This window comes from Penicillium paradoxum (genome assembly GCF_028828445.1).
Source record: "Penicillium paradoxum strain IBT 22861 chromosome Unknown utg000002l_segment0_segment0, whole genome shotgun sequence".
NCBI lineage: Eukaryota > Fungi > Ascomycota > Eurotiomycetes > Eurotiales > Aspergillaceae > Penicillium > Penicillium paradoxum.
The window spans coordinates 4,936,410-4,959,498 of record NW_026643180.1 but is presented as its reverse complement, the minus strand read 5'-3'; the positions used below and the strand labels follow the sequence as shown (position 1 = coordinate 4,959,498).

The 23,089-nt window shown below is 50.5% G+C and overlaps 9 protein-coding genes across 9 annotated transcripts; 7 read left to right on the top strand and 2 right to left on the bottom strand.

Moving 5' to 3' along the window:
- Positions 1 to 1,234: 1,234 nt before the first annotated feature.
- On the top strand, positions 1,235 to 1,767 carry N7457_001753 (DUF3759 domain-containing protein; the record flags this gene model as incomplete). Its single annotated transcript, XM_057172799.1, has 3 exons — positions 1,235 to 1,250; positions 1,377 to 1,511; positions 1,589 to 1,767. The coding sequence occupies 3 exons, from the start codon at positions 1,235 to 1,237 to the stop codon at positions 1,765 to 1,767; spliced, it is 330 nt and encodes a 109-aa protein (XP_057036702.1).
- Positions 1,768 to 2,773: 1,006 nt separating this feature from the next.
- Positions 2,774 to 6,080, top strand: N7457_001752 (SPX and EXS domain-containing protein; the record flags this gene model as incomplete). Its single annotated transcript, XM_057172798.1, has 5 exons — positions 2,774 to 2,899; positions 2,961 to 4,490; positions 4,545 to 4,688; positions 4,741 to 4,914; positions 4,974 to 6,080. The coding sequence occupies 5 exons, from the start codon at positions 2,774 to 2,776 to the stop codon at positions 6,078 to 6,080; spliced, it is 3,081 nt and encodes a 1,026-aa protein (XP_057036701.1).
- Positions 6,081 to 8,384: 2,304 nt separating this feature from the next.
- Positions 8,385 to 10,041, top strand: N7457_001751 (uncharacterized protein; the record flags this gene model as incomplete). The annotated part of the gene is made up of 5 exons (XM_057172797.1): positions 8,385 to 8,525; positions 8,607 to 8,868; positions 8,925 to 9,116; positions 9,173 to 9,564; positions 9,619 to 10,041. 5 exons carry the CDS (start codon positions 8,385 to 8,387, stop codon positions 10,039 to 10,041), a joined length of 1,410 nt encoding a protein of 469 aa, XP_057036700.1.
- Positions 10,042 to 11,268: 1,227 nt separating this feature from the next.
- On the top strand, positions 11,269 to 12,212 carry N7457_001750 (uncharacterized protein; the record flags this gene model as incomplete). The annotated part of the gene is made up of 2 exons (XM_057172796.1): positions 11,269 to 11,411; positions 11,615 to 12,212. 2 exons carry the CDS (start codon positions 11,269 to 11,271, stop codon positions 12,210 to 12,212), a joined length of 741 nt encoding a protein of 246 aa, XP_057036699.1.
- Positions 12,213 to 12,847: 635 nt separating this feature from the next.
- Positions 12,848 to 14,580, bottom strand: N7457_001749 (uncharacterized protein; the record flags this gene model as incomplete). The annotated part of the gene is made up of 5 exons (XM_057172795.1): positions 12,848 to 13,633; positions 13,684 to 13,912; positions 13,970 to 14,324; positions 14,383 to 14,462; positions 14,522 to 14,580. 5 exons carry the CDS (start codon positions 14,578 to 14,580, stop codon positions 12,848 to 12,850), a joined length of 1,509 nt encoding a protein of 502 aa, XP_057036698.1.
- Positions 14,581 to 14,882: 302 nt separating this feature from the next.
- On the bottom strand, positions 14,883 to 15,944 carry N7457_001748 (uncharacterized protein; the record flags this gene model as incomplete). Its single annotated transcript, XM_057172794.1, has 3 exons — positions 14,883 to 15,539; positions 15,603 to 15,844; positions 15,893 to 15,944. 3 exons carry the CDS (start codon positions 15,942 to 15,944, stop codon positions 14,883 to 14,885), a joined length of 951 nt encoding a protein of 316 aa, XP_057036697.1.
- Positions 15,945 to 17,988: 2,044 nt separating this feature from the next.
- On the top strand, positions 17,989 to 19,468 carry N7457_001747 (DUF1479 domain-containing protein; the record flags this gene model as incomplete). Its single annotated transcript, XM_057172793.1, has 2 exons — positions 17,989 to 18,249; positions 18,302 to 19,468. 2 exons carry the CDS (start codon positions 17,989 to 17,991, stop codon positions 19,466 to 19,468), a joined length of 1,428 nt encoding a protein of 475 aa, XP_057036696.1.
- Positions 19,469 to 19,791: 323 nt separating this feature from the next.
- On the top strand, positions 19,792 to 20,168 carry N7457_001746 (uncharacterized protein; the record flags this gene model as incomplete). Its single annotated transcript, XM_057172792.1, has 3 exons — positions 19,792 to 19,903; positions 19,960 to 20,059; positions 20,138 to 20,168. The coding sequence occupies 3 exons, from the start codon at positions 19,792 to 19,794 to the stop codon at positions 20,166 to 20,168; spliced, it is 243 nt and encodes an 80-aa protein (XP_057036695.1).
- Positions 20,169 to 21,269: 1,101 nt separating this feature from the next.
- N7457_001745 (uncharacterized protein) lies at positions 21,270 to 23,042 on the top strand (the record flags this gene model as incomplete). Its single annotated transcript, XM_057172791.1, has 1 exon — positions 21,270 to 23,042. One exon carries the CDS (start codon positions 21,270 to 21,272, stop codon positions 23,040 to 23,042), a length of 1,773 nt encoding a protein of 590 aa, XP_057036694.1.
- Between the last annotated feature and the right edge of the window lie 47 nt (positions 23,043 to 23,089).

The window sequence follows — 23,089 nt, the reverse complement described above, 5'->3', positions numbered from 1 at the left end:
TGAGATGACAATTTGGCACCGCTTCAAGTCTTGCTTTCGGATGGGAATGTCCATCAAACAGCCCTTTAATTACTACTGATCCTGACATTCCAATTCACTGCCACCTGGCGTGGCTGGTGTCGCCGAGACTTATAAGGCGTGGACAAGCATTAGAGAGAAGCTTGGCTCGGTGATGGGGGCCCATATGGTCTTGGCCTTCGACCGATCAGTTCCAATTGCGTAATTATGAAAACAATCCTCCGTGCATAAACAAGACCAGCTGCAATTGGATGTTGATTTCATTTCGTACACCGATCCTCCGTACCCTTCCCCTATTCGTCCCCCTGCAGCGGAGTAGGGCTGAACTGACGCATTTTGGTACGACAGATCAGCGCTTTACTGGAGTCTCTGGTGGAACACAGACAAAGCTCTCGTAACACCGAAGGCGAAAGCGTACGGTGGTTTCAGGACTTTGGGGCGCACCACGCCAGTGTCCAGCATAAGATGATTGGTTGTAATGCAGATATTGTACTTATTTTGTACCTTGAAGGATGTACCCCTCGTGCAATGTAACACCGTGCTGTCAAGTAGACGATGATTTACTGTGTCGATGTGCACTATGGGGTTTCCTTTGGGCTATCCCCTGGAGCCAGAAAGCGGCGCAGCTGGAATTTGGCCAAAGACTACACCGGCGGGTGCCTGGGACCAGGAAGGAGACTCCTCCGTATCTATCATTGGGTATCGTTTCAAATGATCCTCCAATAAAGTCGGACACTAGCAGCGCAGTAGGACCGACTATTTCACCGCAATGAATTTGCCCCTCTCTCTCATGGCCCCGTGGGCCTACCATATAGTAACAGTGGAAATGTGATCTGGTCTCCTACCTGACATTCGTCTTGACACAGGCGCGGACCAATGTGCTTGAGCGGGCTATTTACTCCTGCGATAAGACCTACACCGATGTATATCGTGCAATATACGGAGTACTCCGCAGGAAACATCTTCAGCCACCTCTCTCGCAGATTGGCTGGTGGGGCGCAAGCTGAGACAGAGGGGAGAAAGTTAGTCCCTAAACCCAGTACAACATACCCCGTGGAATAGATGTGCGTTGCTCTTGTGGGATATTCTGTAGTCTGCTCTTGCGTGGATATAAGACGCCTTCATCCTCCCTCATCACTACTCATATCCTCTTCCCTCACGAGTTGAATTCCTGCAAATCCTTTCCCACCTACTCTTTTATCTACACACATCCACAATGGCTTGGGGCTGGGGTAAGTTGTCCTCGATATGCACATATCCCTTACTGCTTGCATGCAACAGGGCCCGACCCGACCTGCATAGCCTGCGATACACATCCATTGGCTGCTCAAGCAAGAATCATGCTAATTCCAAGACAGACGAATCTGAGAGGGCGCATCAGGAGGTGTACAACGGTGAGCAGCACCACGAGGGCAAGTTCTCGCATGAGTTCGCTGCCGGTGCTGCTTCCTTCGCCGCCATGAAGGCTTACGAGGACCACGAGCGCAAGGAGGGTACGTTGATCACCCAAATTCCTTCCCCTATTCAAGATATCACCCAGGAATCTTCTGACCCATCCTTGAACGAACAGGCAAGCCCGCCAACCACGCCTTTGCCAAGGAGCTCATCGCCGGCCTCGTCGGTGGGGAGATTGACAAGCTCGCCGAGACCAAGGGCATGGACTGGGTTGACCGCGAAAAGGCCAAACACCACGCCAAGGAGAACGCCCAGCACATGTACGAGGAGCGATACGAGCGCGGCAACTACTGAATCACTCTCGGCATTGGCAATGAATATATGAATGAAACCTATCTTATGAACCATCCTGGTCGCAGGTAGCAAGAGGAAATATGACCGATCCAACGATCTTGATCCAAAACACGGAGTATATGAAACCCCATACCTGGAAAGAGCGGTGAAGTAAGGCGCTGAATGTTTCTCCGATATCGATATTGCGATGTGGTATACGAATTGCTGGCATGGCATAGTTCCGATAGACGTACGTAGGGCTACGTACGTCTGCCTCGCAGAAAGCCCGATGCCCGACGAAAAACAATGCGCCGAGCTTTTGAAAGGGATGCCGGGTGTTTTTCTTAGCCAGTAATCACCATGAGAACCCGCCGGCCACATTCCGGGCTGCATGCCAATGCTGTAGTAGCTTAGATATGGGACGGGCCATCGGGTGAATTGCCCATTAATTGCATGTATTCTGGGTGCTTTTTTCTCGTTTTTCTTTGCGGGAATTGATCGCATGAGCTGCAATTGCAACATCAACTGGACTAATGTGGAAGAAGGCTAGGAGATCCCCGGCTGTTGGATTCCCGAAGTTTAGGAATCTGGCCTTGTGGGCCGCAGGGTCCGCTTACGGCCATTTAGACGCCAATCACCGTCCCGAGCTGACCAATAGTGGATGTTGGCCTGACTATCCAGGCGTCCAATGATGATGAGCTCATACACGTGCGAAAAGTATAGGTTCAGCTAAGAGTTTCGACATTTTCAAGCCCTCACTCGAACGTTGCAGTTGTTCGGGAGGGATTCTCGATTCTTAGTAACTAGCCTCGGCATTCTTTTTTGTTTGTCGTTCGGTTGAGGTTCTTCTTCTCGATCTTGCCATCCAATCCACTCTTACCTCGTCTCAGGAGTGGTGGCTAGACCGTGGCACACCATTGTTGCCCAAAGTTTTGACCCCTCGCACTTGTGTGAGTTTTGATGTCACTAGCTCAGCCCATTCTCCAGGTTTGAAACTGTATGCAATGACGGTGGTTCGTTGTCCAGGATGAAATTTGCCAAGTTTGTATTCCCCCGTGACAGAGTGTGCGACATTCCAGTGGCTGACTCAATCCACAGAGAGCTGGAACAGGAACTTGTTCCTGAATGGCGGGCGAAGTATCTCGACTACAAGGTTGGTTATTGGCGCCACATTTGATGTGTCGCAATTGTGCTGACCCCGTGGATTTATCTAGACCGGCAAAAAGAAAGTCAAGGCCATCACTCGGGCCCTGCAAAAGGCACAACGCAGTCCTCATGTCGGAGCCCATCGATATCCCACCCCGCAAATTCGCGGTGCATTACACGCCCTCACATCGTCCAACCCTGACAAGCAGCTCGATGCAGAAGAAGATGTGCCTTTGACGACGCAACGAGGAAATGCCAAGCCCGCATCGATCACACGCTCCACACCTGTGCCTAGGACCGAACGACAGCCGCTTCGCACGCCGGGATCACGGTTCTCGGAAAACGTTGGTAGTTACGGGAGCATACTTGCAACTCCTCCACAGCAACACTATATCCCAGGCTCAGACACAGCATCCTTTGAACTACCAGACCCGGCAATCGACCCAGACGATGAGTATCTGTCTCACGCAGAGACTGCAGATCGCACCAATGCTCCCCGGACACCATCCCCGGTCATGGATCGACGCAACATCGGAACCTTGAACCCTTCACCGTCTCAGAGCGGCCCGGCCCCCTCGCCGGATAGGAGGCCTCAATCGGAGCCACGTGCGAACTATCAAAGTCCCGCAAGTGACAGTCTCACAAGGGTGTCATCGAGCAAGCGAACATCGCAACTCCTACGGCGTGTATTCACTGCGGAGGGAGACACTAGTGCGAGGCGATCACAATTAGAATCGAGCGCTGGCGCCGAGCTGGATAGACGTCAGGACGAATTCTTTCACTTCTTGGATAGCGAGTTGGACAAGATCGATGCGTTCTACGTGATGAAGGAACAAGAGGCCACGGAGAAGCTGCGGGTCCTTCGACAGCAGTTGCATATCATGCGTGACCAGCGCATCCAGGAGGTTCTAGGTGCCAAGAAAGTCTCCAAAAATAATAACGCGGAGGCACAGCAACGGGCAAATGCATTTGCCAAGCTCAACGGTTCCCTCCTCAAAGACACATTTGTTGGGAAGGGTCGTTTTGGCAAGAACTCGGAAGCACTGGCGGAGATGGCGACGCCTGGCATACATCCCGAAGACCGGGAATTTATCGTCAACCGGAGGGACTTCATGCGGCGGCAGGATCCACCGAATCAAGAGGTCTCATATCGCTCCGCTAAACGCAAGCTCAAACATGCGTTGCAAGAATTCTATCGTGGAGTGGAGCTTCTCAAGGGATATGCTTACTTGAATCGAACGGCTTTCCGGAAGATTAACAAGAAATATGACAAAGCAGTCAATGCCCGTCCACCGTTGCGTTTCATGTCGGAAAAGGTCAACAAAGCCTCCTTTGTACAAAGCGAAGTGATTGAGAGTTTGATGGTGGCGGTCGAAGACTTGTACGCCCGCTACTTTGAACGCGGTAATCGCAAAATCGCAGTGTCCAAACTTCGTCACACCATCAACAAATCCGGTGATTTCTCGCCGAATACTTTCCGCTCTGGCCTTTTGTTGATGGGTGGAGTTTTGTTTTCCGTTAAGGCCTTAGTTGATGCTACTTCAAATCTCCACGCGGATGAGGTAGCTACACAGGTCCAGACTAGTTATTTGCTACAGGTTGGTTCTCCGCCCTTCTGTATATTGCATAGCCCCCACTGACCAGTCGACCAGATTTACGGCGGTTACTTCCTCATCGTTTTTCATGTGTTGCTCTTCTGCTTAGATTGCATGATTTGGACAAAGTCGAAGATTAACCACGCATTTGTTTTCGAATATGATTCCCGACACACTTTGGAGTGGCGTCAGCTACTTGAGGTATGTCCGGCTCTGCGATTACAGCTTTGATCATTGTTACTGACAGGCACAGATTCCGTCTTTCTTCTTTTTCTTAATGGGTCTGTTCATGTGGCTCAACTTCTCGTGGTATAATGACATGTACATCTACTGGCCCGTCGTCCTTATTGGCTTGACAGTCTTTATTGTCTTCTTGCCGGCTCGTGTTCTTTACCACAGAAGTCGCAAATGGTTTGCTTTCTCGAATGTGAGTCATGAAACAATCTTCCTGTTGTCGTTGTGATCTAGCCATTCTGACTGGTACAGTGGCGTCTATTGCTCGCCGGAATTTACCCTGTCGAGTTTCGTGATTTCTTCCTTGGCGACATGTATTGCTCCCAAACATACGCCATGGGGAACATCGAGCTCTTCTTCTGTCTATACGCCTCGTATTGGGACTACCCGCCCAAGTGTAATTCCTCGCACTCTCGGCTGTTAGGGTTCTTTCAGTGTCTTCCCTCGGTTTGGCGGGCATTTCAATGTATTCGCCGCTACTCTGATACAAAGAATGCATTCCCCCATCTACTCAACTTGGGCAAGTACATATTTGGTGTCCTTTACTATGCCACTCTGAGCATGTACCGCATCGACCTCCAGACACGTTTCCAAGCCACATTCATCACCTTCGCTCTTTTGAACGCCGTCTACACCTCGGTCTGGGATCTAATCATGGACTGGAGTCTGGGCAATCCGTACGCCAAGAATCCCATGCTCCGCGAAGTCCTTGCCTTCCGTCGGGTATGGGTATACTACGCTGCCATGGTGCTTGACGTCGTCGTCCGCTTCAATTGGATCTTCTACGCAATTTTCATCCGGAATATCCAGCAGTCGGCCCTACTAAGTTTCATGGTATCCGTTTCAGAAGTCTGCCGCCGCGGCGTCTGGTCTATCTTCCGTGTTGAAAACGAGCACTGCACAAATGTCCTCCTCTTCCGCGCTTCTCGCGATGTGCCCCTCCCCTATGATATTCCATCACCAGCTGCAGCCCTCGACGGCGCACCGGAGGATTTGCAGCTGCAAGACAGCCAGCACCCATCTACGCCCTTCATGGCCCCTGGCGACGTCGAGCATGGCACCCCATCTGTGTCCAGCATGCGCGCCCGCCACCGCCGCCCTTCGGTGACCATTAGTCGTGTCGGTACGATTGTTGCCTCGGCGCATGCCCAGGATTTCGAGCGCAGACGTCTGCCAAACTATCTGTCCAGCGCGAGCGTAGGACAGGATATGGCACACGATGACAGCACCGACGAGGACGACGAGGTCGATCTGAGCACCGACGAAGATTCAGGGTCGCATGTTACTGAGACGTACGAAGGTCAGCAGTCAAGACCGGGATCGGAGCGCAGGGACATGATGGGACGGATTGTTGAGTAGGTTGCGGAAGAAGCAGTCTGTCAATCGCCGTCTCAGGGCCAATGGCAACTGTTGGGGGGACACTTTTACTATCGGCCCCTTTGTCGGGTCCCCATTTTTGATCAATTATAGATATGTTGGAGCATGTTGCATATATCTTTTATTTTTGTTATGCATAAATATTAATATTGGATCTCGGGTTTCGGTTTTTTTTCCCTCTTCTCCGCCACTTCCTGATAGTGAGATACGCCTACGGATCCCTGCCCGAGTGCTTTTCTGGGCAGTTCCTTCCCCGGGAGGGTATCCGCCTGGGAGGTGCTTTTGTCTTCTACAATGCGCGCACTTTTGCTTCAGCCACGGAGACATTGCCAGATGCGGTCAACCGGATGAGTGCTCGTTCCGATTGTGCACTCGGTAAGGATAAGGCGGGCAGGCACCGCATAGGGCACCATGTTTGTCGTCTGCGTGACTCTCCCTAGTCACATCTCTGAAGATTCTCAGCCTCGGCGGGTCTAGAGCCTACGTGGCGTAGATATCTTTCTCATGCGCGAATTCTGAGGGTGGGTTTAGCGGTGTGTATCGTAGGTGCAGGTCTGCCAATCGTATAGCCCTTGCTTAAGCTGTTATCTGCACATGGGGTTCCCCGAACGCTGTATAGCATATTCCCTACGGGGTACTCCGTACATGTCCTCATATTGGCAAAACGACCGAGATACGCAATCTTAAGAGGTTGGTGTTATCTACATAGTTGACTCTCATTAGTACCTAAGATATCACACACATATATGAAAGACAAACTGTTATCTTCACTCATATCATTGAACCTAGGTAGATCCTCATTCGTGGAGTCTTTCGGGACTTTTGATCCCATATGTTCTGTTGGCAATACATAGTAGGGCTATGATGTACATCCTACTACCCTGGGATATGTGGCACCGGGCCGGTCGGTGCCTGACAGAACGGGCTATAGACAATGCCATGGATTCTGGATTCGATTCCCTGTTTTTCGACTCTTCGAGAAACCCATTGTGTCCCGTTAAAGTGAAAGTGACGCAGACAATCGTAAGGTTCAGCGAGGGTAACCGCGCGAGTGAGATGAGCCGGGGTGGAGAAGCCCTGGATTGGGCTAGTCATCGTCTCTACGGGGTATGGGGATGGATGGAATGTCTCAGTTTCTCGCCATATACTTTGGAGTGGCGAGAGGGATAGGGGTTGTGAAGGATTGGCCTGCATGTGGGTCAATCCTTTGTCCACAGCAGGGTGATTGGTGAGTCCAGCGATGCCTACAACATACATGTACGTACGGAGTAGGGCAATATCTTGTCCTCCGTACGGCGTTCTCCGTTGAACTTGAACTCTGTTCCCCAGATTCGCCAACAAGGAGATTCCTATTTCGGGTGCCTCGATTGCACTGAACTTGATTTGATACGAGCGATACGGAGCCCTGACCCATTGAGTTGGGTTTGCACAGAAGGGACATTCTTATTCGAGAACGTCATATCTCAGTCGGTCGCGGGTTGGGCCGGTTTCGGACGCAATTAAATGAGCGGCGAGGGAACCGATGATCGGATGCTTGGCCGGGAAGCACCCCCTTTGTCTTTCTCTTTTTTTCCCTCCGAAACCCCCAGACTCACGGCGCTGACGTCGTTGCTCTTTTGCGGTTATCTAACGTGAGAGATAGCTCAAGTGGACAGACGATAATCATTGACAATGAATAGATAAAACCAAGACATCCCAATGAGAAGCCCCCGAACCAAGAAGAAGCCCCAATTTTAAACCACGCCCCCGAAGCCGTGTCCCATCAAATGCGGCATTTTACCCCAAGGCCGGGGTTTGTCTGCGGGGCGTCCGGGAAGGCGTTTTTGGGGCGCAGCGTACGAACGTTTAGTTAAGGTTGATCGGTATTCACTTCTTCTCGTCTCCCCCATGGGGTATCCTGGACTGTGTAGGCACTTCTCCACAACTCCACGCAATGAAGCCTGTCGTCATGGTGCCCGGCGGTCCGTCCATAGCGGGCTTTTCATAGGATCAAGACGAATTTCCCCATTTGTCGGTGGAGCCTCTTATGTCCCAGTGCAGGCCGAGGGGCTGAAACCGGATTAGCGTCAATATGATTTCCGTTACAGCGACCAGTCTATCCACAGTTGAGTGACCCTAAGCGACTCAAAGAGTCATGGCCAATGAATTATCTTTTATCTGCTGCTCGGCGCCCCATCGGTCAGGCAACCGGTATTCCTGGGGGAGGGTTATAAGCGGCGCGAGAGCCCGCAAACGATCCCGAGATCTGGGTTTTGTGCTCGTTCTTGACGTTACATCTACACCAATATGGCTGATTTGAAGAAAGAAAAGGATCTCGAGGGATTGTCTCCGACCCCCTCGCATTCTCACGATGTCCAGCGTAGTGATAGTCATGCACATGATGATGTGTTTGGAGAGATCACCGAACATGGGCCCAATTACCGTGATGTATGTTGCTCTTCTCCTTTTTTCTGTCTTTTTTCTTGTCTGGAAATATCCCAATTGAGTCCAATCTAACACTGTTCGCAGGTAGGATGGACTGGAACTGTGGTTCTCATGATGAAGAGCCAGATTGGCCTCGGCGTTCTCTCGATTCCTGCCGCTTTTGATACATTGGGTCTTGTCCCAGGTATCATCTGTCTACTCGTTATTGCCGTTATTACAACATGGTCTGATTATATGGTGGGTGTGTTCAAGCTCAATCATCGCTCGGTGTACGGTATCGACGATGCGGGTCAATTGATGTTTGGCGCAATCGGCCGTGAGGTATTCGGCTCTGTGTTCTGCTTGTGTAAGTTCTGTAGACCATTGAATCAATAATAGATCTGTCACTAACCTGAGCTCTAGATTGGATCTTCGTCGCCGGCTCAGGAATGCTCGGTCTTTCCATCGCTCTGAATTCGGTCTCGAGCCATGCCACATGCACGGCTGTTTACGTTGCCATTGCTGCCATCGCAGGCATCGCGTTCGCTAGTATTCGCACCCTCGGACGAATCAGTTGGCTCGCATGGATAGGTCTGGTTTGCATCCTGTCCGCAAGTAAGGCTTCTACATCCATATCGCTAGATACAGCTCTAACCGATTCCAACTATTAGTCTTCATTGTCACCATCGCCGTGGGCGTTCAGGATCGCCCAGCTGCCGCCCCCCAAGATGGAATCTGGGTTTCGGACTACAAAATTGTGGCCAACCCGTCGTTTAGTGAAGCTATCTCGGCCGTTGCTTCGCTGGTCTTTGCCTACGCGGGGACTCCGGCGTTCTTCTCAATCGTTTCGGAAATGCGCGACCCTCGCTACTACACTCGGTCATTGGTTATCTGCCAGTCTACCGTGACTGCTGTCTATGTTACCATCGGTGTTGTGGTGTACTATTACTGCGGCTCATACGTTGCCTCGCCTGCTCTTGGCTCTGCCGGCCCGACTATGAAAAAGATCAGTTATGGCTTTGCCATTCCCGGTCTATTGGTTACTGTGATGCTATTCATCCACGTAAGCATCTCCCATGAATGTTTCTCATTAAATCATGTCTAACCTAAAATCCAGCTACCCGCCAAATTCATCTTCATTCGCGCCCTCCGAGGCTCCGAACACCTCACCTCAAATTCCATGGTGCACTGGGGCTCCTGGATCGGCTGCACACTCGGCGTCGGCCTGATCTCCTACGTCATCGCCAGCGCCATCCCCGTCTTCGACAGCCTCGTCTCGCTTATCGGTGCTTTGCTCGGTACATTCATGTGCTTCCAGCCCATGGGCTGCATGTGGCTGTACGATAACTGGCACAAAGGCAAGGCCGAGCGAACCCCCAGGTGGATTGCCATGGTTTGCTGGAGTTCGTTTGTCATTTTGAGCGGTACCTTCATGATGATTGCTGGTACTTACGGGTCTGTGGTCAGCATTATCGATAGCTATAATGCTACCGGTGGCTCGAGTGCTTGGTCTTGTGCGGATAACTCGAATTCCTCATAGATTGGGGGTTTTAGGGAGGTTATGGTGCACATGGCTGGTACTGGTGCATTGTATTTATCTGTCATATAGACGCATTTTAGAAATGTTGTTGCATGTATAAACTTGCTCGTATAGCAATTAGAGCTTTAATCTATGTACCATCATCGAGTGCTTTTTTCTCATGGATGGCGACATCTTAATTATCAAAACTCAACGTACTTTTCAGAGCCAGGCCGGGCTTCTATATTTATGTCACCTAAAATTCTTGATGTTGTAAACTATGCAAGGGAATTACTACGGGCACCCACTACAAAACCTATATAACCGGCTGTGTTCTGTTAAGGCAGCTCGTTGACCTTGCGTGAGCATCGATGTAGGTAATATTTTTAACCTAGTACCCTACTAGGTGCGTAATGTATTACCTGGAAATGATTCTTGTTTTTCTATAGGTTGCTAAATCAGTGTGATATCATTGCCGGTTTTTATACTATATTATTATGATCTAGCCAATCTAAAGAACTGTGAAACCTGGGGTATAAAGCCAGCCAAGTTGACGAAGTTGTGCGGGAAGGCAAGATCAAAGCCATAGCCCTTGTCGATCTCTACTATATCCTCAGGAGTGCACTCCAGGCTGCAGGCCTCGACATTGGTCTTGAGATGAGAGACTTTGTTTCCGCCAACCATGGGAACCACATACAGACTTGGTCTGGTGAATACGGGAAGTGTCCTTATAAACAAGTTTGAGATTGATGGGCATAAGTTCACCTTCGTTGTTCCCATTTCGTTCTATGAGACGGATCTCAATAAACTGATTCGAGCCGAAATTACAATGGCCTCGACTCTCTCTCATGTATTCGGTATAGTACTCTGCATCTTTGAGGCTCTGCGCGTTGTATACACCCTTTATCGTTCTCATAGCCAGTATCGACAAGTCCCCGCGACTCATGACTGAGTTAGTACCACCATCGATTATACTATATCTTGCAATCTAAGTAAGTTAGTACAGGAGTAAGAGCCGTAGATATTGCCCTGGTAAACCTGGAGTAGAAGGGCCCAGGGCCCACCATAATGATTACGTCATCACCCCCATAAATTTAGCTTATCGCACGTGACCCTCACATCACTTTGAACTCCACCTCTAGGCTTCCAGACACTGATTACTCTTCCTTTCTTTGTCAAGATTTTTGATCCATTCCCGTCTTTCTGACACAAGAGTCTGAGATATCAGCTATATCTCACATCAACACTATGGCTGCAAACGCCAGATATGAGCCCGCCCCCCAGCGGGACTCCTGGACGATCCGTCCTACTCCCAAGCGCCTCCCTCCTATCAGGCTACTGCGGAGCCAGCACCTCGCAGCGAAGATGACAACCTGCCAGATGATTTCAAGGTAAGCCCAGCTCTACCTGACTGACTCTGCGATCTGCTGAACCCCGAAACTAACCAAATCGCATAGTTCGGAGGCACCGTCGCCGAAGGCACGATTGACATTCGCATGCAATTCGTTCGCAAAGTGTATTCAATCCTGTAAGTCGACGCTGACCACAAACCCATACCTCAAGGTCTCCCCCGACCATGCTAACACATCCCCAGAACGGTCCAACTTCTCCTTACAACCATCCTCAGCTCAATCTCCTTCTTCAACGAACCCTACCGCATCTGGATCCAATCCCACTTCTGGGTAATGATAATCTCCGTCTTCGGCGCCCTAGGCTTCATGCTCGCAACATTCTGGAAGCGCAAGTCCTACCCCACAAACCTCCTCTTCTTATCCGGTTTCACCATCCTCGAAGCCTACTCCATCAGCGTGGCGACATCCCTGTACGACGGACGGGTGGTCATCCAAGCGCTCGCGCTGACGCTCGGTATCTTCGTCGCACTTACTCTCTTCGCATGCCAGACGAAGTACGATTTCACGGACTGGATGCCGTACCTTTTCGGCGCGTTGTGGTTCATGATCCTGTTCGGGTTTGTGGCTATGTTTATCCCGTTCAATAGTACTATTGAGATTATCTATGGTGTGCTGGGTGCGCTGATCTTCTCGGGATATATCCTTGTTGATACGCAGCTTGTTATGCGCCATTACCACGTGGAGGAGGAGATTGCCGCTTCGATCTCGCTTTATCTGGATGTGCTTAATCTGTTCATGTCCATTTTGCGGATTTTGAATGGTGCTAACAACAATAACTAATTGCGGACTGGATTCAGGTCTGAGAATGGATACTTATATCCATACATCGGTGGATGTGTCTGGTATTAGTAGGCCCTGGGTCTGGAAGCAATAGCTGGACAAACAAACTTGCATTTCAGTGCTTCTTGAGCTGGTTCCGGGTGAGGATGTTTCTGCTTTGCACCACGCTTTGCCCGAATCGATTTCTATTGTACACTTTTTCTTCACTCATTTGGAGTTTTCTTCCGGTCTGTTCGTTATACGCCTGCCTTTAGTCCTATCTTACCTGCCTTTTCAAACAAATCAATTGCCAATCGATACGCAACTTCATAATGAGCAGTTCGATCAATATAAGATTGAGAACCCAATTCAAGTAGATACACTTCTCCAAGCGCCCCGAGAAACCCAAATGAAATGAAATTTTTAAACTGTGCACAGAGCAATACCCAATAAGGTAAAAATACCACAGCGAACGTCTAAACCCATGCGCAAATAGCAAAGGACATGCAAAATAAAATGGAGTCTGGTGGACGGGCAAAAAGAAGTCGAAGGGACAGGTTTCCTTCGGTGTATGATAGACTTAAAAATCATGATAGTGGCAAGCCTAGGCCAACAAAACGGAAGGAGTGAAGATTCGTGTAGTGAGAAGAGGTCAATTAAGACGAGGCTTCGAAATAGATGTTCGTAATCAAGCACACGACCATGACAAGAAGGCCGTAGATGACCAATGCCAGGCTGAGGCGGCGAAGAATGGCTTTGCGCCAGTGGCGGTTTCCACGGGGCAAAAGGCCACTTTCGGTCAATGAGCGAGCAAGGGTGCCTTCACCCTCTTCATCGTCATCGTCTTCTAAGAAATCACCCTCCGCCTCGTCGTCCTCTTTCATTAGTCCGCGGTGGGTAGGGGAGTCGGGCGAGGAGATCTTGTAGTAGAATAAGCCGGGAAGGATGAAGCTGATGCTCGTGCTGCCCGTGCTTCCGACGTATGCCAGCACTGCTTCGAGAGACGAGACAGTCATGGCAACAAGGTAGCTCAGAATTAGGATGGTGGTTGTGATAACAGAGAAACGGAGATCGGTCATTGCTTCCGGAATGCGATTGCCGCGTGGGCCTAACAGAGGGTGTCGGTGTGGGGAACCCTCTGCACCAATGGCTCGCTTTCGCGGACGCCATTTGAGGACGGCATCGACTGATGCCCGGCATGGGTGGCATTGTAGGGGATAAGAGAAGACCACCAGCATGACGATCGCAGCGCGTCCTATGGTTGCATACACGCCAGGTGGATACATGCCGACAATATTGCCGCCCACACTGTTGCCAAAGGATAAGTATCCAGTGATTCCAGCGAGGATGTAGGTTGCAGCGGCGCTACCATTGCTCGCAAGAATAACGGCAGTCGTGCGGAAATGGCTGTTATTGGCAATTTCGTTAAGGATGGAGAACATCTGGAATGCTTGTTAGAGAGGTAATCAAGGGTTTGGCTTCCACAACATACATTCTGGTGGCAAGTAAATGCAAACACAATGACTGGAAGACTTCGGAGGGTTGGAACTGCGCCAGCCCAATGGCCCACACGAACCGGTCCCCGGTCTTCCATTGTATCTCCCTTGACAAAATTATACACAATCAAGACAACCAAGTAGGCCATGGATACCAAGGCTGCGATACTAGTATACTTCAAAGAATCTAATCGGCGGAGGTAGGAAAGAGGAATCACGATCAACCTAGAGTCAAATGGTCAGCACTTCCTCACTTCGGCACAATGTCACCAGGAAACGCACATGAAAGCTGTAATCCAAAATTGGCGGTCTACCAGGAAATCGTATCCTGGCTCGCTGCCAACAAAGCCCTGTACCACACCTGGCATCAGGTCGCCGATGATGATAAGATAGCTCACTCCGACTCCGAAGCATTTGATCGCGATCGCAGCATCAAAGACCACGGCGGCGTTGGGATATGTCAATTGCGACAGTGCGAAAAAGGACGCGCTTCCTCGGTCGAGATACTGCGCGCACAGCGATTGCAAGTAGAGGCCGAATCCTGCGGTGAGTCCAGACCACAGAACCACGCAAACGCCCAAAACAATTCCCATATGGGAGATTGCTAGGGGCATTGCAAGCACACCGGCACCGATGACTATAATCAGACTGCATCAGAATTTGTAGTTCGGTGGGTGTCGCGTTCTCGCACTTACTGGTATTAAGCAGGTTGATGACACTGCTGGACCAGCTGGCCTCACCCACAATATCTCCAGGTCGCCCGCGGGCACTACGCCTAAACAAATGCCAGGTCAGCAATTTCCTTGACTATAAAGAATATCTCTCCCGGCCTACCTTCGCATCGTATTCTGAGCGCCCCCAGACGGGCCAACTCCGAGCGCGGTCTCCTCCATGATTCGAGTATCTGTTATCTGGGATTGTGGTTATCGATTGAAGATAGGCGCACAATGCATCATTAACGGCCGCTACCAGCGAGGCCGGAGATCAAGTTGATCAAAGGATTGAATTAATAAAAAAAAATTATCCCCTGGAGTAAAGAAGGACAAGAGAGAGCGAGGAATAGGAAAGAAAGGGCCGTAGCCAAGCCTTATCGATAGCACATGACCCTGGTGCCTAAGACTTTTTTGTTTTACTCCAAGACGCTCAGGCAATTTCAAACGTAATACTTGTGCATTTGCTCCAATTCTCATCCTAATTATATCTTGGGCATTCCCCATCCCTTCTGAGACAGGAGACCATAACTGTCTTCTTCCACAGAATGATGGTCCGATGCCGTGTTGCCAGGTCGATTACCAGGGCCCGGATCATTAAACTGACTGACTGATCGTACTGTCTTGGACACCTCCAGAATCGTACCTCCTTGCACCTGAAACTGTGGCCCACCCCCCGAGTCCCCAATCGTCTCGCTGACCTGTTCCTGCTGCACAAGCGCCAGCATCACTTCTGCTACTTCTTCGGGCGTCACCCACGCATCGGTACTGTCATCTACCATCTTCAATTTCTCCGGATGATCAGTCCATAGTGGTGTTTTGATCAAACCCGGAGCCACGGCTGTGACTCGAATACCTAAATTCTTGTCGAGGTCAGCGAGCGACCGCACAAAGCCACTGACAGCGTGTTTTGTGGCGCAGTAAATCGGGGTGGCGAGATTGGTATTCTGGCCCGCGATACTGGAAATATGAACGATATGCTTCGGGCGGCCACTGGTACGATTGTTCAAGAAATGCGCGATTGCCAGCTGCGTCGTGCGGATCGGGTGAGTGATGTTGATATCGATTAAAGCGTATCGGCCCCCAGAAGGCAAGTCCTTGCTTTCGGTCGAGTGAGGGGGGCGCCAGAAGTTGCTCCAATTCTATTCCATGTAGATTTTAGTTAGACATGTTTGTGGTGGTGCTGCGATTGTTGTTGCTCCTACCGGCTCGTAGACTCCCGCGCCCGGGCAAACAATATCAATCTCACCAAACTCCTTCTCTGCAACCTCGAACATCCGCTCAAGTTGTCCCCAATCAATCACATTGGTCTCTTGAAAAACTACTCGTGGGGAACCGGTCTTATGCTTATCGGCCCACACATGGGCCTCCGGACGCAGAGCTAGGTCTGCGATGAGCACATTGCAACCATTCTCGACCAGCAGTTTAGCGAAACTGAGGTTGATGCCTGAGTTGTAAGCATATCATCCAACACTCCTGGGTATGGGAAGCATACCGGAGCCAGCTCCAGTTACGATAGCAGATCGTCCTTTCACTGAGAAAGCCATGGGGTATCAGGATTACAACCTCCTACATGGGGATTCCACGTCTCTTATGCAGCTGGTGAAACGCCTCGGTGGGACTCGTGGGACATGCTCGGGGTCCTTTACAGCGCATACGTATTTCGCTGTAAGACCTCGCGGGGTAAGCCATTTAACCGGGCGTGTGAGGCAGGTGAAGCGAGTCCGGCGCGATGGCCGAGAATTATATCCAATAGGGCTTATATTTCCTCATTCTGCCTAGGCATCGCAGGTATCTACATCTCCGCTTTTTCTTATGGCGGGGCAGCTCAATGTTATGTGCCCAGATGAAGAACACCCCGGTCACATAGGGAGACATTGTGATAACTGGAAATGAGATCTCTAGAAAACCTAGGCGTGTTCTCTTCAACGAAGTGGCCATTCATCGTAACCTGGTAAATCTATAACCGACTCAATGCTAGGATAAAGCTTTAGGTCAAATTGCCCGCAGTCAATCGCCCGCGTATCTGGGTCAGCGTTAGGCGCACGGTATCATCTTGCACATAGCCTAAGACTCCATATCAAGCGTCTCTATCGGGGAGAACTTCCTAAACCTTGACGATTTGTTCGAACGGCTTCTGGTCCTAGCTCAGTGTCAGTGGGTTGCTAGGTATGCCTTCACCTGGGCGGGATGCCCTTTCCACATGGTTAAAAGCGACAAACATGCTCGCAGCTCGTCAACAGTGTCTATGGATTTGTTACCTCGTTTTAAAAGTTAGATGCGCTGCTCGTCTATTCCGGACTATTCGCCTTGCTACTCCAATGTTAGGTACCTGTCAGACTCGGGTCAGGGGCTTTAATAACCTGGCATATCGGGAACCCCTTTCTTGGAATGTTTTATTGCTTTTTCTAGCAGGGACAATTCTCTACTCCGTATGTATCCAATCTCCTAGAGCTGCACCTAACCTCGATTCTTTCATGTTCAGATACCTACATGTAGGGACTAGGTAGTGCCTCCCCAAGTGGGAAACGTTGCTGAATCAAAAATAAAACAACACCTTCTTTCGATCGCCGAATTATCATCACTTTCCTCCCAAGGTGACCTCAAAATGCAAAACAGATGTCTGCAGATCAGGCCTTGTTTCCAAGCATCCGTTCCTTTTCAGAAGAGGTCGACCGACTGCCATCTCATCCAATCCTTGGTATTCTTCATTTCTCCTTTACCCCAGAGTCGATATCTGAGAGACATCACAGCCTGCCTCTCTACTGTGGCGGGAGTCCTTGGAGTTCGTAACGACAATTCCCGGTTTTCAGGGCCTATATTGAGCAGCGGTACTCCGTACACAAGTCTTCACCGAACCAGATCATCGTCCTGATTCAGAATTGGGAGGCGCGCGCAAGCATTTGATAAATCGAAGGCCAACACGCCCCGGCCTTCTTAGACCGTTGGACAGTGAACTACATAGTTGATATAGTCTAGCCATTGGCGATATTCTTTTGTATAAGTGAATCTAGTTTCCATCCTATTTATAAGATACAGCCTAATTACTGTGGGATCTATGTCCAACAACTGGAAGGGATGCGCCAGCGCTGTGTCATAGACACTGCATATATAGCCTTAATGTAATCACGAGCTTCTCTAACGGCTTTTGAGATATATGTTGTAGTCTCTAAACGTCTCATAAGTATCTCCTTTATCTCTCAATTCATCCCCTGACTAGAGAGCATATAATCTAACCAGTTATGTGAGTTTAAACAATCCGTGCTATACTCCGATTTCACCAACTGCATAATTTTCCTCCACGCCCCTTTTCGACAACTGTCAGTCTGCATTAAATCCACTAGATCTTCATCTCTCATCATTACTATCTAAGGTTAGCCTTACCCACTGATGTCATGAAACAGCAATGATCGGGAAAATCACCCAATTGAGTAATATTTTGGCGCATCGGGTTTGCCGACGGCGGCTCGACTACTGTTTACGGCAATATTCCGCCTCGAGCAATGTATAGTGTTACCCACGAAACACATATAAAGCACCAATGCAGATCCCCACAAAGACAAGTTACACAGATCAACTCCCATATCAATCATGTCAATGTCAAATCTTCTCTCAAGGTCTGCCGTTCGAGCAGCGTCTACCTCGGCCCAAACAACCAAGGCCGCAGGTGATATCTCATCAGTCTTCCCCAGCTTAAGGCCCGACTACAAGCCGGAGCCCCTCCCCGCACGATTCCAGGAGCTGAAGGCAAGAATTTTCGAGAAGAACAAGGATGCACTCACTAAGAGCTGGGAGCGTTTGCTTCCCAGCTTGGACGAGGAAGTGCAAAAGATCAAAGCGAAAGGCAGTGATGTATGTGCACATATAACCCGCTTGATCGAGCCAAGGACTGACCTCAAAACAGATCATCCCATCAATTGAATATTCAGATGTTATCTCTGGAAAGATGTCTGATGCTGCATTGAAAGAGATCCGCCACCGGGGCAGCGTGGTTGTCCGCAATGTGATCCCCAAGGACCAAGCCCTAGACTACAAACAGCGGATCCGCGACTACACAGCTGCCAACAAGGAGCGAGTCAAGGCCTTCCCCGCTGACTCCCCAGCTGTCTACGAGCTGTATTGGACTCCCTCGCAGGCTGAAGCCCGTGGCCACGCCAACATGCTCAACACACAACGCTTCATGCAGCAACTGTGGCACTCATCCGATCCCAACAGCAAGGTCTCCACATCCCACCCACTCACCTATGGAGACCGCCTGCGCATCCGTAACCCAGGCGACTCAAAGTTCACTCTTGGCCCGCACATTGATGGTGGTTCTCTCGAACGTTGGGAAGATCCCGAGTACTCCCGAGTGTACACCAAGATCCTGGAGGGCAATTGGGAGCAGTATGACGCATGGGATGCACGCCACCGTTTGAATGCTACCATGGATTTGTACAACGGCGCAGGAGCTTGCTCCATGTTGCGATTCTTCCAGGCCTGGCTTTCTATGTCGAACACAAAGCCCGGCGAGGGCTCGCTGCACGTCTGTCCCATGATCAACCATAGCACGGCATACACCATCCTGCGTCCCTTCTTTGACGTCGAGACCTCAAAGCCCAACTTGGATGCTACATTCCCTGGGTCTGTGCCTGGTGCCTGCCAGGAGTATAACCCGGTCACACACCCCCATCTCGATCTGGAGGCGACAATGGTCTCGGTGCCGGAAGTCGCGCCTGGTGACTTTGTCGCTTGGCACTGCGATTCGCTTCACTCGGTGGATAAAGAGCACCGTGGCACTCAGGATTCTAGTGTTCTGTACATCCCTGCTACTCCGCTGTGTGATATGAACGTTGAGTATCTGCTCAAGCAGCGCCAGGCTGCGCAGGCATATTCGCCTCCCTGGGATTTCCCTGGTGCTGGTGGCCCCGGCGAGGCAGGATTTAAGGGAACTATGGATTGGTCTTCGCTGAACCCGGAGGGCCAGCGGGCCATGGGTATGGGCCATATTCCCTGGGAGATTACCGATGCCATGAGTGAGGGTGAGAAGGAAGCCGTGCGGTCTGCCAACAAGGCCTGCTTCGGAGTGTGAAATTTGTTTGGCCTGGTTCACATTTCTCTGGAGTCTTGTTCTTTTTTGTCCCTTCAACACTGTATATCCCTCACGATCTGCTTGAAACGAGGTGCCTATGTTAGTTCAGAAGCTGAATTTCTGCCGCATTCTATCGGCCGTTCCTTATCGCCCCTCGAGGCTAGATCCCAACAAACTTCCTATAATTCACTAGTGCGCATGCCACCAAAGGGATGCTTGGCAGAAGAGGGGCATCTCGTCTTTATTATATCTCCGAGCAATTCCTTTTTTTTTTTTTCTCATTTCTTTCTCAGATCTCTGCTCAACACACATCTACAATCATCATGGACTTCATCAAGAACGCTGTCTCCAAGGCCTCCGGCGATCACGAGGATAAGGCTCAGAACAAGCCCCAGCAGGACAAGCCCCAGCAGACCGACGACTACCTTGACAAGGGTGAGTGACGATCCCTTTGTCCTTTGAACTTCTTGACTGACCCCCCTATTCCACAGCTTTCGCTGCCGGCGTTAAGAAGGCCGGTTACAACCTCGACCGTGATACTCAGGAGAAGATTACCGACGGTGCCCGTGAGGCCTACGAGAAGTTCACTGGGTGAGTGTCGATCGGCCCCGCCTGGATCTCTTGGAATTTCTCGGATCTGGACTTCCGCTAACGCATTCGGTAATATAGCAAGCACATCAGCGAGAAGTTCTCTAACTAGAGTATCTTGTGGAAAATTGTAATAATATTTGGGGGACATGGAGCGAATACCCAGGCAGGCTCTTTTCAAATAGGTCCATAGAGATGTGAACCTCCATTGCTTAAAATGATTTGTGTGCGTAGATTCGTAATGAGTCTATGGCGTGGACCAAATGGTCAACGATAACGGCAAATTTGTCCTGGACTAAGATGAATGCAGCCGCTCTTGCATGAACGTAAAGTACGAACCCGGGAACGGAGAACTCCGAGTTGGATCAATCAGCTTCCGAGCCCAGCCACAGTGCACTATGTCCATCGCCACTTCAATAGTCGGTGCTCAGCCACTGGGCCCGGCCAATCTCCTCGAAAGGAGACTAAGTGGACAGACCCATGGATCACATGTGCAACATTACGTCGCCCCAAAATCAATAGCGCGATCTAGCAGATCTTCCCAGGTTGGAGCCGGAAATCCAAGATTCCCACCGATGATTGGCCAATTCCATCGTTGATCCCCTAAAATAGTTCTTGGCACATCCATGTGCAAGTTGATCTGCCCCCCGACGTTCAGCCCTAAGCTGTCATTGACCTCGAACCTTTTCATGATCAGCCCAGCGCTCGTACGTAATGGGAATGGGCTTATAGCAGCACGTCCATGTCAGCCGAAAGACGAGGGAAACCTTATGCTGGATCCGGCCAAGTCCGGCACCAAAAAAGAACTAGTTCGACAGGCAAATCACAGCCCCGCTCTTCCCACATGGCGTGATATCCCGTTCTAAGATTGGGTGATATCACCTCACTCGACGACTCAGCTGAAAAGTGGTCCCCAAGGTTCGAGCACCAAACAAGCACGGAGCTGTTGGCATCCTAGCTTCCCCGTGCTGCCATTATTGGTGCCTTGTCGTCTCGCTTGTCCGAATGATGTTGTCACTGAGGGGTATGGAGAGGGGCGATTCCTTTCTATTCTATTCTGCCCCCTTTCTGGCTGGGGGATAAATAAAGTGATCGGCGATCGCCTGGATTCTGTTGATAGAATCCCCTTTAAATACTCCAGCTTCCCTCATCATCTTTGCCTTTGCAAACTATTTCTCTTCCCATTTCAAACACATCCCCCCAACCCACCAAGATGTCTTACCGCAACGATTCCGACAGCTACGGCAGTGGCAACCAGAGCTCCGGCTACGGAGGCAATGACTCCAGCTATGGCAACAAGTCTAGCTACGGTGACAATGACTCCTCCAGCTATGGCAACAAGTCCAGCTCTGGCCGTGACAACGAGTCCTCCAGCTACGGCAACAACAAGTCCAGCTACGGCGACAATGACTCCTCTAGCTACGGCAACAAGTCCAGCTCTGGCCGTGACAACGAGTCCTCTAGCTACGGCAACAACAACAACAAGTCTAGCTACGGTGATAACGATTCCTCCAGCTACGGCAACAAGTCTAGCTCCGGCAACAAGTCCAGCTACGGCGAGAGCAACAAGAAGTCTAGCTACGGCGACAATGACTCCTCCAGCTACGGCAACACCAATAAGTCTAGCTACGGTGACGACAACAAGAAGTCTAGCTACGGTGACGACCACAAGAAGTCTAGCTACGGCGACAATGACTCTTCCAGCTACGGAAACACCAATAAGTCTAGCTACGGCGACGACAACAAGAAGTCCAGCTACGGTGACAACAACTCCTCCAGCTACGGCGAGAGCAACAAGAAGTCTAGCTACGGCGACAATGACTCTTCCAGCTACGGAAACACCAATAAGTCCAGCTACGGCGACGACAACAAGAAGTCTAGCTACGGTGACGACAACAAGAAGTCTAGCTACGGCGACAATGACTCCTCCAGCTACGGCAACAAGTCTAGCTCCGGCAACAAGTCCAGCTACGGTGACAACGACTCCTCCAGCTACGGCGAGAGCAACAAGAAGTCCAGCTACGGCGACAACGACTCCTCCAGCTATGGCGACAACAAGAAGTCTAGCTACGGTGATAACGACTCCTCCAGTTACGGCAACAAGTCTAGCTCCGGCAACAAGTCCAGCTACGGTGACAATGACTCCTCCAGCCACGGAAACACCAAGAAGTCCAGCTACGGTGACAACGACTCCTCCAGCTATGGCGACAACAAGAAGTCTAGCTACGGCGACGACAACAAGAAGTCCAGCTACGGTGACAACGACTCCTCCAGCTACGGAAACACCAAGAAGTCTAGCTACGGTGACAACGACTCCTCCAGCTATGGCGACAGCAACAAGAAGTCTAGCTACGGCGACAATGACTCCTCCAGCTACGGAAACACCAAGAAGTCCAGCTACGGTGACAACGACTCCTCCAGCTATGGCGACAATAAGAAGTCCAGCTACGGCGACAATGACTCCTCCAGCTATGGCGACAGCAACAAGAAGTCTAGCTACGGCGACAATGACTCCTCCAGCTACGGAAACACCAAGAAGTCCAGCTACGGTGACAACGACTCCTCCAGCTATGGCGACAACAAGAAGTCTAGCTACGGCGACGACAACAAGAAGTCCAGCTACGGTGACAACGACTCCTCCAGCTACGGAAACACCAAGAAGTCTAGCTACGGTGACAACGACTCCTCCAGCTACGGCAACAAGTCCAGCTCCGGCCGTGACAATGAGACCTCCAGCTACGGCAAGTCCAGCTACGGTGACAACAACAACTCCTCCAGCTACGGCGACAGCAACAAGAAGTCTAGCTACGGCGACAATGACTCTTCCAGCTACGGCAACACTAAGAAGTCCAGCTACGGTGACAATGACTCCTCCAGCTACGGCAACAAGTCTAGCTCCGGCCGTAACGAGGATAGCTACGGCAGTAGCAACGACGCTCTCGAGGCTATTGGTAGCAAGCTTTTGAACAAGGCTGAAAGTTCGTGATTCCCCTCCTACATACTAGGCCCGTTTTTAAGATGACTTACTAACTC